General features: G+C 39.8%; 1 protein-coding gene across 4 annotated transcripts in view; it reads right to left on the bottom strand.

Moving 5' to 3' along the window:
• Positions 1 to 915: 915 nt before the first annotated feature.
• ARID4A (AT-rich interaction domain 4A) overlaps positions 916 to 19,202 on the bottom strand; it is a 62,136-nt gene continuing 43,849 nt past the window's right edge. Inside the window, exons 15-24 of one of the 4 annotated variants that reach the window (XM_019550893.1) lie at positions 15,431 to 15,681; positions 12,976 to 13,173; positions 11,082 to 11,166; positions 10,699 to 10,900; positions 10,404 to 10,466; positions 8,093 to 9,211; positions 7,801 to 7,905; positions 6,309 to 6,524; positions 5,095 to 5,241; positions 916 to 2,736 (exon numbers count right to left, since the gene is read on the bottom strand). In XM_019550893.1, coding sequence (XP_019406438.1) covers positions 2,633 to 2,736; positions 5,095 to 5,241; positions 6,309 to 6,524; positions 7,801 to 7,905; positions 8,093 to 9,211; positions 10,404 to 10,466; positions 10,699 to 10,900; positions 11,082 to 11,166; positions 12,976 to 13,173; positions 15,431 to 15,681 — 2,490 coding nt within the window. In that variant the 3' untranslated portion in view covers positions 916 to 2,632. The remainder of the gene's footprint in view (positions 2,737 to 5,094; positions 5,242 to 6,308; positions 6,525 to 7,800; positions 7,906 to 8,092; positions 9,212 to 10,403; positions 10,467 to 10,698; positions 10,901 to 11,081; positions 11,167 to 12,975; positions 13,174 to 15,430; positions 15,682 to 19,202) is intronic. The other 3 variants (XM_019550896.1, XM_019550894.1, XM_019550897.1) reach the window with 3 other exon arrangements.

Here is a 19,202-nt window from a genome sequence, read left to right as displayed (position 1 = left end):
GCTAATCTGTTATAAATATATCTGCTTGTAATACATAATATAATCTTTTTTTAAGACAATAAAGATATGGATTTGTTTCAGAGGGGGGAGAGAAAGGAAATGTAGCAGAAGCTAGAACTGAAGCTCGTTCAGTTTTAGCTTTTAGGTCACCTTATACATCTTATTTCCCAGCAAGTGATTGTTCCCTATTGAACATTTAACTCATCTCATTTTACAATACTGTAAATGACATAATATAGGAGAAAATGCTTTAAGTACCTATTAAAATTGGTATTTGAATACTCTGCCCAACTGATATACACAAGTGGATAATCTAGAAAAGCACCTGTGGAAAGTAGAAGGAAAAAGAAGCCTTCTTTCCTTCAGTGAATTTTCGTCTGCAAAACAAACATTCCTAATTCATATTCGGACATTAAACAGTTGTTTTACCCACTTTGCTATATTTTAAACAATCATAAAAGTTAAGTAGAGGCAGTCAACTTTCTCCATTTTGAAATTATACTGTAGTATAGAATGCTGAAGAATAATCCATAATTTCTAATATTTAAAATAGTGATTTAGGCCAAATTGTTTCCAGTTTTTCATTATAAATATGGCTAGTATTTAGGCACAGGCTAAATATTTGCACAAGATGTAAATTAATCCAAGAACAATACAGGAATTAATTCAATTACACTCAACATCAATAATTAACTTCTGCAAATATTAAGCATGGAAGATAATTTGAGAAAATGTGACCCATGTTATTTTCCTTATAAAATAAGTATTTTTATTATTTTTCATAGCTAATATAAAATTAACAGTAAAATGTAGCTCTGAAAAGTCTTTACAACACTTTATCAAGTTTGAGTTTCCTATTGTTTAGTCAGTAGATTTACAAGAACAATTATTTAAATAAAAAATAAAATATAAAGCCTATGTTTAAAACATGGCCTTTATTGATGCTCTCTAATGAGCTTCATATTTATCTTACATTGAAATAGTTCTGCTTTGCTTAAGAAAAGACAGAAAAAGTGCATTTACAAGAGTACTTTTTCTTTAATTCTCTGAGAAAATGGAAGGAATTGGAATCACAAGTTGACAAATGTGGTAAATGAAATTTCAAGAAACATCCATTTTAGTAATGCTACCTCATCACTAGTGTTTTGCTCCGACCTTCTGCTGTGTGAACCATAATATCCTGATATACAGTCTAGAGCATCTATGTTATTACTCTACAGCATATTAAACACAGAAAAAGAGGGTTAAAACCCTTTTCAATGTACAAACATGAATTAAAAAATTGATAAAAAAATCACTTTATACATAATGTATATGCAAACTGTTTTAAATACATGGTTTTGGAAGAGTTATTTACAAACTGTATCTGTCTGTGGGACAATCCACAGACAAAGCATACACAGTTGCTTTACTTTATTGTTGCATCTCAGCTCTGGGAGATATAAATTCATTCGGCAGTATAGCAAACAAACTGTGACAAAGCATCTTAAGGGCAACCCAATAGAATTTGTTCCTCAAAACAATAAGTACTAGGACTGCCAAAGTTTCCAAATAAGGTCATAATTTAATCCAATGCCTGATTACAGTTCTACACTGTGGAAAATAAGTATGGACAGACCCACTTTACATACAGGCATGGCTACTGGATAAACCTCCTGTAAGAGCTACAACTGGTAGGTAATGTTTTATCGAAAGAGTGAACTAACCTAGATTTTTTTTTCCAATTTTATTAATATTTTAAAAAATACATAAAAATACAACATCCAATGTCTGAATAAATATATTTAACAAGTTGTAGGATACCTTATTTTACACAAAAAAATTTCAGCTTTAGAAATCTTGTTAAATAACTTCATTGTTGTTATATATTTCATTTTTTGTCTTTTTGTAACAAAATAAAAACTCTGAAATTACATAGAAAAAAGACAAAATATTTTTGTCAAGGAATAAGATAGTCCACTGAAAACCTATTCACAATTCCACTGTAAACATTAATAAACATTAAAATATTTGCATAATTGTGTGCTCAAAAATCCTATAAAAAGTGGAAGACTTATTACAACTGTAGTTTTCAGTAAACTACACTTCCTTTCACAATTTATTTTGTCCCATATACACCTTTAAAACTGGGCACATTGCTGAACATATACTTTGGCAGTTCTGTATAGCAAGTGCTTCCACAAAGAGGAACTACTCACCAAGGGTTAACATACAGTTCGAGGAAAGTGCAGCAGTTACTCGATTCTTTTTGATAATATTTTGATGTCTGTTGGGTGCACTTGCTTTTCTACAATTTCCCTAGAACACCTGAAGGCTTCACTGGACATATCTTTTCAAATTTGGTAAGTGCCCTTTCTCTGTGCTGACAAAAAACAAATATACACAATGACATACATGTCAGATTGTGCCTACAAACCTTCGGTTACCAATGAGCTTAATTTCTCCGAACAGTAAAATTAAAAATAAAAAAGAGGGGAGGGGAAAAAAACCAAACATACAGTCCAGCAGTGGAAGAGTGTACAGAATATACTTGGCAATGTCAAACCAGTTGAGTGCTTTCTGTGGATGTATTTCAGGACTTCAGTATTTATGTCCATGGCAGCAAGCTGCTGGCAAGGCAGAGAAATGTGTATCACCTGCATTCTACAGCAAGCACATTCTGTGGAGGAGAGGATGATGATGGACTCATTCCAGTGTCTGATGAAGCAGAAGACATGGATGCTCCTGTATGAGACACTGGAAATATTTAAAGTAGGATGTTAGGAACAGACTATCAATGACACTTTACGTTGGGGGCTACTTAGGGCTGCTCTGATTTTAAATGTGTATCAACATAAAACAGTTTATGAGGTGTTAAGTAAAGCACATCATTTCAGTCACGTGGAGAAAGTCAGGCACAACATCTTATATCAGACCGTAGGGCATTATTCTTCAAAGTAATGCTCTTAGTCTCTTTTTTTCAATGAGAATTTATTACTTTATTTATTTTACTTAAAAAAAGCATGGAAGGAAGGAAGTGCTAACAGAATACTTTTCAATCCTACTAGGAAAATCCAGATGGATTGCTTATGCAGCCATTAGGAAGTTCTCATGTTTCAGTATGATTTTACTGAACTCATCGCCATGGTATCAGAGCAACTAGTACTGAATTCAAGATAACAATATTTATTAGAAAAAAAAAAAAGTTTTATGAAACTGGTCTAAAATTATTTTTTTTAATTCGCAGGTTCATGTGAACTGGACAACCAATATCACCATTTCTGTATTTCTGAAATCTTAAAAGAACTAGATTTTGTTATGCTAATTGCAGAAACCCAGATTTACAGTACATTTTGAAGTCCATGTTTTTAAAGGGGGGAGAGGTGGTTAGACATGTTCCTGCAAAGCCAGGCAGAAGGTAGGGCACAGTAGTAGCACCTCAAGCCAAAATGCGTAGCACTACAAAAAACAAATCTATGGGTGACCACAGATCCCAAGCTGCCTGGCTGGAGTGCAATAAAGGCATGCTCTTCAGCTAGGGGCAATGGGTGCTCCTTAGCTCACACTGTCCCCAGGACTTTCAAGGGCCGACAGACAACTGGGACCAGGGAGCAGCTCCCCTGTCCTGTGGTTACATGACGGTAAATTTATGACCGCAGGCAGTCAGGCCCAGGGCTGCTTGCAAGATGCCTGGCAGGCTGAAAGGGCTGATTGGGAAGAGTTGCCCCTGGTCAGCCCCTGCCACCACCATGGCCCATTGCCCACTACGCTCCTCATCCCTCTCTCTGCCGCAGAGGAGCGGTGGGGAGAGCAGAGCACTGCGGGACAGTAGAGGGTCTAGGTCAGCATTTCTCAACCCATGGGTTGCAACCCAAAAATGTCACAAGAATATTTTAAAGGGTTGTGAGTTACAGCAGGGCAGAGGGGCAGCAGGAAGGCATCTGCCTCTTCCAGCAGGGGAAGGGGGTAGGTTAGAGCTCTGTGGCTGGGCTGGCAGCACTGGGAGTCAGTGCCCATGCTCGTGGAAGTGGGGTGGCCAGGAGATGCTGCTCGGGGGGTGGGAAGGGCCATGACCAAGGTGCCTGGTGTCATACAGCAGCCCCAGCCTAGGGCAAGGGGGGTGCCACAGGCCCCTCTGCCTCCTCCCTTCAACCTGTGCCAGGGCCGGACTCACTCAGCTGTCACTTGCATAAGCCAGAGTCACCACAGCTGCTGTACTCCAGCCCATGTGGGATGAGGGCAGCTGGGGGGCCCCCTAGCAGGGCTGGGCAGGCAGGGGGCTGTGGGTCAGGAGTGAGGGACACCAGCATGGCTGGGGGAGGGGGGAAAAGAGGTCAGGGGGTTGTGGGTTGGGATAGATCATGCGTCTTCGCAAATGGGTCTTAGTAGGAAAAAGGTTGAGAACCACTGGTCTAGGTAACATGCCAGATGTTAAAATTAACATGGGATACTTACATGCTAGAAAACTTCCAGTTTCAACAAGTAACTTTTAAGGCAGGTTTGACTTTTTGCAGTGAATTTGCCATTTTTATCATGGGATAATTGCTTTAGCATCTGGCATGCTATCATTAAATGTGTGACCTTTGCATTAATACTGCACTATACGTGTAATGTCCGTCACGCCCTTACAACCAATTCAGAGGTGCTAAACATCTAGTCCATGGTCCAGACCCAGTACATGGAGCCGTATCATTGAGCTCCATGGTCTCCCCACAGGTATGGATATTTGGCAGTGGGAGTGGTGGGAGCATTAATTCCTGCACCCCTGGTGCCAAATTTCTGCCACGGGGTGCCCTGGGGCCAGACAATGTGGCCCTAAGCTAACTGGTTCAGAGAGGCTTTCTTGGGAAACAACCTGCTTCATTAGATGCTACAATAAGGGTGGTTTTAAAATATGTAAGATTTTTCCTTCTTTCTTTACTGTAAGTTTGTGAAGCAAAGTCAAGACATAAATTTTACTTTTGTCTTATGCGGATACAAAGCAAGAATTGGGTGAATTGTATTTTCTGTAGTAATTTTTCTGAGAACAACATCAAGTTTGAGGTTTTTTTATATTTTCACAAAAGGCTTCTTATGATAGAGGGCTTATACAGTAAAGGTAAATTTTAAAGATACCTTCTCTATCTTTCTTTTTTAATCGTTTCCTTCTCCTGTCTATGGTTGCTACTTCTGACTTCAAAGACATGTAGTATTTTCGTATTTCCTGTAATTTTTCTTGCAGAAAAGAGATTCTCTCAGTGCTGTTCATGTTGTCCAATTCATCTTTAAGAGGGAAAAAATAATTTCACTCAATTTTTGTTAAAAAGGTAACTGTAATTCATAGACGATATCATACACACCAACATTACTACTAAATAAGGTTACATCCAAGATAAGCTGCCAAAGCCTTTATATATTTCCTTCAAAACACAAAATGTCTGATTAATTCCATTTAATCCAGGGTGCTGAAATTCTAGGGACAGAGACTAAAAAGAACTGTGCTCCCCATGAACAGAAGGCTATACATTTCCATCATGCTTGTAAAGGTTGACATTCCTCTCCCCTCTGCCTAATGATTAATCATTAGTACTGCCTAAGAGTAAAAATACTACTCGTCCTGAAGATGTCTTAGTTTGCCACAGTTTAAGGTTACACTATTTTGGACCATAGGCAAAAAAACCCAAAAACCAAAATTCTTTTGCCATCTCACACTTCATTTGCAACTTGAATTTTAGCAGCTGACAACTCAGTACTTCTTGAATTACCAATTAATGACTTTTTATGCCATCTGAAAATTGGGATAACTCTAGGCTACATTCAAATTTATAACATGTCAGCTTCATGATCCTGAAATAACGACAAAGAAAATGAAACTGCGGGGTAAGGGCAGGAATAGAGAAAATGAAAACTTAAACAGCAATTTTTACAAGGATTGTTGTGTGTGAACTGTAAGGCACAGAAATACCAGTCAGTATAGTTTTACAATACTGTTCATAGAATCATAGAAAATGAGTTGGAAGGGACCTCAGGAGGTCACATCTAGTCTCAAAGCAGGACCAGCCCCAACTAGATCACTGTAGCCGGGGCTTTGTCAAGCTGAGCCTTAACAACCTCCAAAGATGGAGATTCCACCACCCCTCTAGGTGACCCGTTCCAGTGCTTCACCACCCTTTTAGTGAGAATGTTTTTCCTAATATCCAGTTTAAACCTCCCTTGCTGCAAATTGAGACCATTGCTCCCTGTTCTGTCATTTTACAGTGCTTACTTGGAATTGTTCTAGAAAATAAGCCTTGGACCTTGGACCAATATATATATTACTTAAATATTTAAGAACTTAAAAAAATTCTTACTGAGGTGAAAACTCCATTTATACACTCTGGGAGAAGCATTCTGCTGATGATGTTTCTCTCTGTGTTTATCCTTTTCTCCATCTTTGATATGAGGGGATATCACTCTTGCTGGGGATCGAGCAAGCTTCTGTGGTTTTGACATATTAACGTGTTTAACTGGAGTACATTTACTTGAACTGTCCAGGACTGGAAGATCTTCACTATCACTACTTTGTCCTATGAGAAATTAATTTGGATTAGAAGAACCAGTACTTTGGTACTCTTTAAAGACTACAATTTCTGTCCCCCAAAACTGTAGTTATAGTTGAAAAAGTGACTAACAAAAAACTGCACTTCTTTACTCAAAAGAACCTGCTTCCCGGGTGCATTCCAAATGTTATCAAAACTCAAGGTGGAGGTAAGATCTTTTATTAGATCAACTAAATATTTGCAAAAAAAATCCCTTTATTTGCAAGCTTTCACGTACACGCACTCTTCTTCAGGCATAGTTGGTCTAATAAAAGATATTGCTTCTACCACGAGTTCTGATTCCTTTTGCCTGTAGACCAATATGGCTACAACCTGTATTCCAAATGTTATCAAATTATCAGCAATCCAAGTATTGTATTTTTTTAAATCTAAGTTGACACTCTTGCATTAAAAATAAACATTTAATCTAATTTTTGTTTCAGTCCACAGTTACTGGATCTTTTTAACACCCCTCCCCCCTGCAATATTTAACTTTTGACAATAGTAACATAGAGCAGTTGCACATTCAAGATGCACAAGTTTCCAAACATTTTAAGTTACAGTGCCCATAGAAATATTAATCTCCTCACTCTGCATACAATAATGAAGGTATAACTTTAACAACCCATTAATTTTTTTCAGTTACTGTAGGAATCCAAATATTTCCAGTATGTAACATTTAAATCTGAAAAATGCTATTATTTGCCACCGACTGTGGTGACTGATTGAATTACATTCTTTTAGCTTTGGTCAATGTTATCGCTAATGAGCTGTGAGAGTAAATTCAGGTTTCAGCAAATTAAAAAAAAAAGTTATGTATCCAATCAAAGTGTGAACATGAATATTTTCTTCCTAGAAGTATGACGCTTATCTAAATTAATTCAAAAATATTTTTCTTGTACATTAAAATTAACCTTTATTCTTGCGTGAAAAGCACTTGACCCACATTTTCAAGAAAGCGATTCTATTCAGCAAAGAAAAGGAAGAAAATGACCAGAAGAAAGGTAAATAGTTGATGTGCTCTTACATTCAGTTACTTTGAAAAACCACTAACTGATTTTTAAAAAAAAATGATGATAGTCATGGAACCACCAGCTTATCGCATAGCTAATATACCCATTTCAATCATGGTTCTAGATCCATTAATACTAATGGAAAGGCCTGACAAGGAAATTCCTATCTATGAAAAATGGTGGTCTACATCCCAGGGCGGTAGTTTTTTTCTATACACATGCCATGTACAAGCATCCCCTGCTGAACCTACCTGTTCCATTCTTTTCATTTTTGGCTACAGCACTTGTTCGCTTTGGAGTACGCTTTTGTTTCTTTGCCAGTGTCCCACTATTGCCATCACTTGGCCTTTTTTGACCTGTAGGACAGAAGAACACACTCTAATATATGCAAGGTCTAACATATAGGTTTGAATCAAAATTATCTTTAAAGACAACTAACTGCTAATGTAATAGCCTTTTGATTGTACACCAACCACCCTAAGGAAAAACAGACAGGGGTGGTTTCAGGATCTGTCAAAAAAGGGAGACTTAGCAGAGACTTACCCTTCTCTCCAGTGTCCCTTTCTTGTACTGCTAGACTACAAATGCTTGAAGTCGTACTGGCTTCAAATCCATTAGCAGACTCACTTTCACAGAGACCTTCTTGAGATTCTTCTGCCACACTGTCCACCTCAATCGTTATATCACTTTCACTCTTTATACTGCGTGATTCATCCTGACTAAGGGCAAGGGGTGAGGCCACTGAGAAGTTTGGCTGGACTGCAGAGGGTAAGGCAGATGGGTTTGAATGTGGAGTGATGGAACCTGGCTTTTCCAACACTGCATCCTCAGCGACGCTCTTTTCCTTCTCGTCAAAATCATCCAAGTCCACTTCATGGCACAGGAGAGTTTCTGGTCCAATTTGAGGCATGGTGTCATCCTCATCTTTTAATGGAACATTCCCACTTTCCTCAGATGGACATTCAAAGTTTTCATTCATTAGCTGTTGAACCCGTTGGTCTGATTCTGCCACTAACGATGGCATTTCCTCATTTTCAGTTCTGAGTGATTCTTCAGCATTTAAATCTTTACATTCTGCTGTCCCGACACATTCATTGGTCTTCTCAGTCGCGATGTTTGACACTTCCATCTCACTTTCCAGTCGTACTCTTTTATCAGGAGATGACTGTTCTGTTTTCCTTTTCAAAAATTTCTTATCCTTTATACAAGGTTCCATTTCATTTTCAGTAGTGGTGGAAAACTCTTTAGTATCCAATGAAGAAACATCTAATCTTTCAGTTTCCAAGACAGATTCATTTGTTGCCTCTTCCTGGCTTCCTGGAATCTTTACATTCTCTAAAGAAGGGTCCTTTGTCTTGCTCCTTCTCCCCTTCCCTTTAGGTGATTTTTCAGTCTCTTTTTTAATGTCTTCCACCTGTTCAGTTTTATTCCCAAAAATCTGAACAATTTGCTCACTTTCTTCAACTTCCAGTTTCAGAATTTCTAATGGCTGCACTTGAGTCCTGTCGTTTTCTTTCAACGCATGTGAAATCTTTGGGTTTTCTTCATCAGGTTTCTCATCAATTAGTTTTTCATTTTTTTCCGGTTCTGAAATTTCTGGAGAAAATTCATTCAGAGTCTTTTCAGAACTCTCATCTCCCTCACTGTCAGATGAGTCAGAGTCTGCCAAACATAAAAAGGTAAAAACGCCAAAAAAGATCATCAGTTAAAACACAATTTCCGATTTCAGCCAAACAAATACTCAACAGTTCCGGTTTTGCATGAACTTCAACTATAAAAAAGTTGCTATTGTATTTGACCTACTTTTGCTACCATTTTTATTAGTGCCATTTTAAATCGCTCTGGATACATGGTATCAGCCATTCCACAGAAAGCAAGTTCTTTTTTATTTTGTTAACATTACGCTGCTATTTCTATATCCCCCAAAAGCAACACCTTTCAGGAGGATAAGATGCTTTTACAGGTTCTCTATCCAAAGATTTCAGTTGTAAGAGATCTCCTTCCCTTTGAGTTGACCTCAAAAAAGAATAGATGGCTCAGAAAACAAGTAACAGGATACAGACATTTCATTGTTAAACCACTGGCATGAATAAGACACTTTATATACAACACGCGCTATTATGCTGCCAGATTATTATGTTGCTGGAAACTGTATGAAAGGAGTTGACTGTTTCACTTCAATTTCTTCAGGACCTGGGTTCACACCATCAAAAAAAAGTTGCAACCATCTGTACTTAACTACCTTGCTAGAGGCATCAGCAGTGAGGTTGAAGACTGAATGACCATAGCACTAGTTCACTTCCTATCTCTGGAACTTATCTTCTTAAAATCAGGACCGAGGGACAGCGATTAGGGAACACAAGGTGCATCAGGGTTGTCCAACTGGTGGCCCATGAGGGATTAAGTTGCAGCCCCTGGGCTCCCACCTAGCTGCCACTCCCCCCATCACTGAAGCTGCAACAGCAGCTGATGTCCCTGGACTCCCCCTTCCTCCTCTAGCTTTTGCTGCCTGCCTCTGCCCACCATAGAACAGGGTGAGGGGGCAGAGCTCATGTACAGGGTACACAGCGGGGGCGTAGGGAAGGAGAGCCCAGACATGGTGCAGCAGGAGGGCATCCAAATTGTGTGCAGCCTGGGGAACCTGTGCCTTGCTCTGGGAGTGGCCTCCAGCCACTGAATAGTTGGACACCCCCTTGGGAAGATCATACCAGTTGCCCATTACTTTTCACTTTAGGTGGTAAACAGATGACTTTGCTTTCCAGCTCTACCAGCAGCATTAAAATTCACCAGGAAAAAAAATTAAACCTCATTTCAAAAAGGTTCTAAAAGCACACACAGGACAGAGATCACTCACCGTTTGATCCCCTATCAGAATCAAACATTCCTGAGCTACGTCTCGTTTGCCTGCGAGGTGTTGCTAAAATCAAAATCAAAATTAATTAATTTATATAGAATAAATATTGCACCAAAAATCGTGAAGTGGTATATTGTGCTAGTAAGCTGGCTGACTGCATGGGACTAAAACTGCTGCTTTACAGCACAGCAAAATGTTTAAGTTTTCAAACTGACATACATTTACCTTGCTAGTGCTTACACAAACATCCATATATGGTCAATTAAACAACTGTGAAAGTTCCCAGCAGATATACCTTCTGTTCCATTTGGTAATGGTGAACAAACTGACAAATTACTTCTTGCACTTCTGGCTCCTGCTTTACCTTCACTATTAGGTGTTTTGGATAAGTTGCAAGACATATTTGATAGAAGTGTAGATTTCAGAGGGGGACGTCCACGTTTTGATTTCTGCTTCTCTTCATCCTTCTTTTCATCTTTTTCACTGTCGTCTTTATTCTGAAAACAAAAATAGGGCATTTTATGAACATACATCAGTGCTCAGAGCCAGAATTACCTCTCTTGTGCTACATATGAAAAATAGCTGATTAGGGAGTGAGCAGCTAAATAAAATTGTTATGAAGAGTAGGCATGGTCAGAAGGCATTATTACATGTAGTTTACTGATCAACTAATCTTACTTTTGCTTTTTTCTTTTGTTTTCTCTTTGGTCCTCCTTTGTCCAAAGGCCAGATAATCCGATCAGCTTTCACCCATTCATCATATCTAAAGGCAAACACACAGCATACTGTTACTATCGCAGTTAAAAACTGTTTTACTATAATATGATACAACAATCAGGAGTTTATTTTTGTTATTGTTAGTAAAAATAACAGCAACAGCAATCTTTAAAACTTCTGGCAAAAGGCAATTACAAATATTGACAGATATTTTCGAAAGGTACAGATGGCACATTTATACCTATTAAATTTTCCTGCATTGCTAAGCTATAAAGAAGTGATGTAAAAATATATATTTGTTGGAGGGAGGTGATGGAAGTCTACTTAGAGATTCCTCAGGAACTTAAGGAGATGGCAGTTTCAAATTGTATACACAAAGAAATTAATTTTTTTTTAAAGTTATGTGGCATTTATTGTACATGCAGTTACATTGTTTGTAACAAGGTCCATTAATACAACCTCTATTAAATATAAAGAATTTCTTCTAGAATCTAGCAGGATCATTTGGGGGACCTTTCCCCATCCCAGTAGCTCTTTACAAAGTTCAGCTTTTTCCCCTATTCATAAATTTCTTTACCAAATATTATCTTTAATTATAGCCGATATTCAAGTGTCAGCACAACTTTGCTCATTTAAACATCCAAGTTTAATATATAAACTGTTGTTTATGCTTAAAATAGTATAATCTATCCTGATAAGCAGTGATCCAGGTTTTCCATTTCCTGTGGAAAAATGCAGATTTTCCCCTTTAAAGGAAAAAAACCTGGGAAACCGCAGGGTTTCTCTTTCAGGCTGGCAGAGACCCAGCCTGCAAAGGCCTGCTTGAACCTGGGGGAGCAGGGGGAGTGCAATCAGAGGCAGGGGGCCATGTGCGGATGTGCACACACACATGCATAGAGCCAGCAATGCAGCCAGGTAGTGTAGTGGACAGCAGCTCCCTGCAGGTAAGTCTATGGGGGGAAGAGGCACAGGTGAGGTGTAGGGGAGGGTGGGGGGGCATAGATGACATGTGGGGGGGTACATGCCTTCTCAGATTTCTGTGCCCACAGTGGGGCATGGGACAGGGCTGCAGCCTGGCCAGACCAGCACTGAGCAGGAGCTGCCTCTGTGGCCCAGTGGGCAGAACTTAGTGTAGGAGGGCAGAGTGGGGAGGCTTGGTGCACCCACCGCAGGGAGTGCTGCGCCACCATGGCCAGCAGGGTGAAGTGTCTCCTGCCCACCCGGCATCAGCAGGGGGGCGCAACTCTGCACTGCTGCCACCAGGGCGCCTCACCTTGGCAGCTTATGGTGGCATGGCTGGCACAGGGCTTCCAGCAATGGAGGTTTGGAGTTGCACCCCCCGCACCACGAGGTGCCAAGTGGGCAGCGGGTGCCTCACTTTGGTGGCCATCACGCACAGTGCTCCCTGCTGTGCTGGATCCCGCCCACTGGGCCACAGGCGGCTCCTGTCTGGTCCCAATCCAGCCAGGCTACAGCCCCATGCCCTACTGTGGGTGCAGAAATCTGGGGTTGGGAGGGGAAGGGGCACATGCCACCACATACCCTGCTGATGCATTGCCTATGGCGTACTACAATTTACTGATACAAGTACTCCATTTGAAACTAACAAAACTACATAGTTTTAAGAAGAGATTGGCTAAAAACCTGCAAACAGGCATGTGAGGAATTCCAGTAGCTTAAACAGGACTATTCATATGTGAGAAAAGTTACACACATGAAAAAGCATTAGCATGATCTGACTCTTCCATATTACCAATTTACTGTGGTGCCCAGTGATTTGTTACCCTTTATCTTCCACTAAGATTTTTAAAGAAAATTTGGATTATAGTATCTAGATATAATTTCCCATTCTTACCTTACATTCCAACCATAGTAGTGTACTAAATATAAAACTTCTCCATCATCAACTTCGGTGCTTTTAATACTGGCTTCATAAATTTTCTGAGTTTTTCCTCGTCCATATTTCACTTTCACTTTGGTTCCAGTTAGACAGGGCTCTGTGTCCTCCTCATCATCCTCCCCTTCTGATTCTCCTTTGTTTTCAATTTCCTCTCTGTAACAATGTATATTTAAAATACCCATGGATTAGGAACATAGACTGATGATTTCAAAAGCAGACAGATAGTCCCTTTCTAAATGAGGAAGAAGGAGTAGGGATATCCTTGGTTCATAAGCGCAGTACACAAAAAGCCACTTGAACATACAGTTTCTTCAAATCAGAAAACAGGATTTATGCAAAGAGAAAGGAAATAAGTGCTAAAATGATGCACAGGATTTATTCATAAAACATTTTTAATATGAACCATAATATGCATAAATATATCTCAATGTTTGAAAAGTCACCCTTTGGAAATGGACATGCTGATGAAAGAAAGGCAGTGGGAATATATTACCCACTTCTGAGGCCTAACAAAAACAGGAAAAGATGATGAGGCAATTGTAAGTTTAAGTGCTAATATAGTTGCTTGGACACGTTATTTTAAATGTTGCATCCTCTTTGGTTTACTTTATAGAACCCACCTCACTGATGGTGAGCTAAGTTTGCATTGTCACTGAAGATGATAAGAAATGCCTTTTAACAAGAAATAAAAAACTCTGAAGCTTTTAATAATTTTATCTACTGTTTAAAATAAGGGGCAGGTGTACCCAAATTGTCTTTTTAATAACCCTCATCTCATCTGATCTACTTACCTGCATGGTTGCCCACCTTTTTCTTTTTTAAAAAGAAAACAAAAATTAGATTTTGAGTGAAGCAAAACTTTAAACTAATAACAAGAGATAAAGAGATACTAAGTCACAGAGATAACAAGAGAAAGAGATAAAACAGCCAAAAAGCATACTTCACTTTTAAACAGAAAATAAATTCTAAGGCATAGTCAAGAAAGAAAGATCTTGCTGAGGGAACAGATTAAACAAAAAGGGAAGATGACTGACAAGGCACTTACCTACCATTAAAAAAAAAAAAAGAAAAAAAAAGACTTAAGACACCATAGATATTTAACATACCTATGCAGCCTGCTGTACACCCACACTGTATCTATGTTTGAATGGAATTTTTGCTTTCAGTGTTATTCTGCAAGGTCTTTCTTTTAACTGCATGGCACAGCCTTCCTTGAAGTCACTGTTTTTGCCACAAGTGCATCAAAATGAGATGGTGCAACCAGCACGTTCTCCAGTTGCTTCAAACAACACACATCAGGCTTGATTCAGTCTCAACTTGTGCCCCAAGTAGGCCCTGCTCCCCCAGCCACAAGGACTAGAAGAGAAGAACAACAACATCCCAAGTGGCAAAGCCAGCTTAAACAATTAAGACACAGTCAGAGGGCAGCCAGGCCTAGTGTGGTGGGAAGTAAAAGGCCTGTTCCACTTGTCTAACTTTTTGTAGACTAGTGATTGAATACATTTCTGCCTGTCAGTTTAGGTTGAGGATAATATTTTTCTACCCGCTGACTGGCTCTTTGCTCCACCATCCCCTTATCCTTTCTCGTGGTCAGTCTTCCTCCTTGTGCCTTCCATGTTCTTTCTCTTGTCCTCTTCGTTCAATCCTTCTCTCTTTCATTCATCACAATCTCTTTCCTCATGTTCTTAATTAATCTTTCCCACCTCCCCACTGTCCTCCATAATACATTTAAATATTAATACAAATAATATTGTATATTTGCCAGTCATTACTGGCTATTCTGTACATAGCATCTCCTTCTAAATATCTATATTTGGGCAGAAACCATCACTCGCTATGTTTATACAATGTTTAGCACAGTGAGATCCCTATCCTCGCTGGCACATGTGCACATTACTATAATGAAATGCCAGTATACACTGAGCCCACAGTGGCTGAAGTCCATCCACAGGAATGGTGCAACAGTGCATAGTGCCTACTACTTACGGCTGGTGCACTGTTAGCTTACAGCAGTCCCAGAAGTGAGGCTAAGCTGACAGCAGAACTTGAGCATCGTGGGACATACTGATTAAGCATACTAATTAAGCATATCACCTGGGCAATCGTCAGAAAAACTCCTGGACAGCCCCCACAATAAGAAAGCTGCCTGCCCTAGAAGAGCTCTATGAATAACACTGCCTGCCATTTCTCAAGGATGACCTCCTTTATCAGTACAGCAGCCCTTGCTGGCTCAGGGAGATGCTGTTACACAGGAAGGGACAAATTGTGAGTGAATCAAAGCCCACATTTTTCACATTTCTGGAGTTCAGATATCAGACCAGTCCCAAACCTTCCTTGTGCTCAGATGTACAGTGTTGCTGCAGCACTGCACAGACACAGTCTCAACAGTAGGTATACGTTAATAATGTACCTTTCTCTCCTGATCTCCTCCTCTTCATCAGATTCTTTATCAGATTCCTCTTGTTTTTTCATTTTCTTTTCTTTTTGCTTTGGTGTATTCTTTTTCCCTAATGGAGTCTCATTTTCCTTCTTGTCTGCATTGTCAGGTGTTTCATCTACCTCTTTATTTTCTTTGTTACTGTCTTTTAATTTGTCCTGTGTTTTATCATCTTCTGTTTCTTTTTTAGCAGGTGTTGCATCACGAGCAAGTCTCCTCCGCCCCTATGACAGAAATGGAATCTACTTAATTTTCTATTTCATGACAGAGAAAGTTATGCAGCATATATTGTGGACTAAAGTAGATCTCTATTTCTGAGAGTTATCACACACTATTGATAACTTAAAAACATTTTTTGTTATCAAGACACCTTTTTATTTACAATAGTGGAGCTGTAACTTCCTGTTATTATCCATGAGGCACCCTCAAGTTTGACAGTTCTCCCTTTTGGTTGACAGAATTTAGATTTATTAACCTTTATGCCTTCTAGAAAGACTGGATTTTCCAAAGGGAGAAGAGAAGCCACTTGGTGTAGCTGGTGAATTGGTGGTTATTATTATGGGTGGATCTTACTATGGACTTCCTGTTTTACTAGCAAATAGGATAATGCTATGAAATGGTCTTTTTAGAAATGTCACACTTTTATATTCAGAATATGTATAACTTCATTGTATTTATAATATAAACACATATTTATTACACAGCTTTGACAATTCAGGGCACCTATACATGTGCTCCAGGATTCCAGGGCGGAGGGAGGGGGAGGGCATTTTAATTAGATTGGCTCTCAAGAGCCAATCTAATTAAAACACCTGCAGTGTCTCATGTATTCAGTGTCCTGCATTTTAAAAAGGTGGTAGGGGCACTTTAACTAAAGCTCATTCAACGTGTAAGAGGTGCCCTCACAGACCTGTAGGTACCCTATTAAGTAAGCATACAACAATTATGGTTACTTGGAATAAGTACATTGTTATATAGTCAAGGTTACCTATAAATATCATCAGCTATACTCCTAAAGCTGAGTTAACTAGTCTGATTAATTCTGTTATCCAACAGTCCAAAACAATAATGAGAAAAAAGCCTTCCAACTCTGTCCCTCTATACTTGCAAACTTTTGCAAAATTCTCATAAAAATGACTTTTGCAGCATTTCTGGACGGTTACCAAGTTTGAAATCTCTCCAAAAAGGCACCTCTGATTCAGATAGACACTTAATGTAAAAACTAACTTCTTACATTTATATTATATTTATTTGGGGAGGCATTTATTTAGCAAGCAAGGTTCAGTTGGGCTACTGCTTGCATCTTATTTATTTAATATTTTATCTGCCTTTATACTTTATTTGATCTACTGTGAGTCACCCCGAGTCCTTTCTTGGGAAGGACAGCGTATAAATTTAATAAAGAAGTAATTACTGCGTAAAGCACGTTTTAAGCTGTTGGTTAGGCAACATTTTTAATAAGTTTATGCTCAGTTTTTTAACTTAATATGGTCATATTTTTCTAACAGAACTTGGTCACAAAAGCCTTCATCAAGGAAACCAACGTTTGCTTTTATTTGGAAGCTAGCTTACTTGACAAAAGACAAAAGAGACTGCCTGTGAAGTATAAATAACCTGTACAACTAATACTGCTTATCTACTTCATACTAAGCAGTTAAAAATTTTAGTTGTATAGATTCTTTATGCTTTGGTCATTTTCTTAAATGCTTATGCGTATTCTCTTTTTGGTTGAATAAACAGCAACTATATGGGTCACTGATAGTATCTATGTAGCTACTAATATGGCCCTCCTCCCTGCAACATGTAAACAAAAAAAGGACATCAACCAAGTGCTCCCTCCTTTCATAGAATCATAGAAATTAAGGGCTGGAAAGGACCTTGATAGATCCAGTCCAACCCCCCTGGCTCTGGGCAGGAACACTGCTGAAATCAAATGATCCCAGCAAGGTGTCTGTCCAGTCTCTTCTTGAAGACTTCCAAGGTTGGGCACTGCACCACCTCCTTGGGAAGTCTACTCCAGATTCTGGTCACCCTTACCATACAACCTGAAACCATCCTCTAACAGTTTATGGCCACTGCTCCTTGTCCTCCCCTGGGGAGCCCCAGTGAACAGTTTTTCTCCCAGCTCCCGATATTCACCCATTACATACTTGTCGATGGGCACCAAGTCTCCCCTCAGTCTTCTCTTCCCCAGGCTGAAGTCCCAGATCCCTTGGCCATTCCTCATAAAGTCTGTCCTCCAGGCCCTTAAATCTTCTTGTGCCCCTTCTCTGGACCCATTCAAGATTCTCCACGTCTTTTTTGAAGTGCAGCGCCCAGAACTGGACACTTCCCCTTTACTCGGTGCTGATGAGACCTCAGCTGGAGTACTGTGTCCAGTATGGTAGCTCATATACTAAATACAGGCTTCTGTGAACACAACCAAGTCACTGTACCACTGTTTCTTTCCTTCTCTGTACACAATAATGGCTTAGTTTGCAGATATATTTGAGAGCTGTCCTCAGAACATTACATTCAAAAATGGATTTGCATGCAGTACTTAAAACTGCAAAGCCCATAATGGTATTCATGCCTTGCAGGATGGAATTCTATATTCCAAATCAGAAGAACGTAAGAACTGCCATACTGGGTTAGACCAATGGTCCATCTAGATCTAGCCCATTATCCTGTTAGATAGTGGCAAAAGTGGAAGCTATGCAGGGACAGCATCAGGCCAGGTATCTCTAAAGAGTGATCTAACTCCTATTCAATACACTCCCTGGCATCTACCATTTATTAGAGTCTAGCATTTGTGAAAATTCTCATTCACAATCAAAGGGCTTCCTCTATTGCAACAGTTTTTCATTTCTAGTAGAACATAACTAGGGATCTCCTGAATTCACAGCAGAAGTGGACAGCACAGCAGCTCCTTTAATTTTTCAGGTTCTACTACATGCCTCAGCTGATTGGCTGACAGGCCCTGATGGTCCTGCTGTTTGTTGCTGCCAGGCTGGGAGGCAAAAATGGTGCCCTGTTTAAAACTGCAGTTAGTCTCCCTGCCAATCAGGACCAAGTGGCAGGGCCTTTCCACCAACTGGTGGGGGAGTGGGGTGGCATGCTGGGGAACTTTCAAGATTCAAGAGCAGCCCACTTCCGCCGTGAATTAGGTAGGTCCCTAAACATACCTGCAGATGGAAGCCGTAACTGAGAAGGGAAAGGTGACTATTGGGAAGTCTTGACCCATGGGTGGTTTTGGACATCAAGAAAATTAATCTGAATTGGATCCTAGTTGATAAGACAGCAGTGTAAACAGTGGTACAGTGACTTGGTTGTGTTCACAGAAGCCTGTGTTCAAGCTACTGTAACTTTGTACATGTACAGCATTTCTCAAGCACCATCAATCATCTTTGTTAACAGGTTAAGTGACATTAGGTTAAGTAGACCCAGTTCCATTTAGCACAGTGGTGCTCAGTCTTCTGGTCCCACAGCCGAGATGAGTGGCATACGGCTGTTCTGTGGGTGAGATCTGGCCGTGTGCCACCACAGCCCCAGATGCAGCTGGAGAGCAACCCTGTGCACCGGCCTAATTTAGCATGTAGGGCCACATCATCTGGAAATCTGACAGCAGGCAATTAAAGCTGCCTCCATTCCCCCCACTGCCAAATTTCCAGACCCAAAGGATCAGATGATATGGCTCTGTGGGTCGGATGTGGCTTGAAGGCTGAAGGTTGAGCACTGCTGATTTACCACATATATAAAAATAAAT

This window comes from Crocodylus porosus, unplaced genomic scaffold, assembly GCF_001723895.1.
Source record: "Crocodylus porosus isolate Cpor-Errol unplaced genomic scaffold, CroPor_comp1, whole genome shotgun sequence".
NCBI classification, from domain to species: Eukaryota; Metazoa; Chordata; order Crocodylia; family Crocodylidae; genus Crocodylus; species Crocodylus porosus.
The sequence above is the reverse complement of the archived record's forward strand: the minus strand, read 5'-3'. Positions and strand labels throughout refer to the sequence as shown.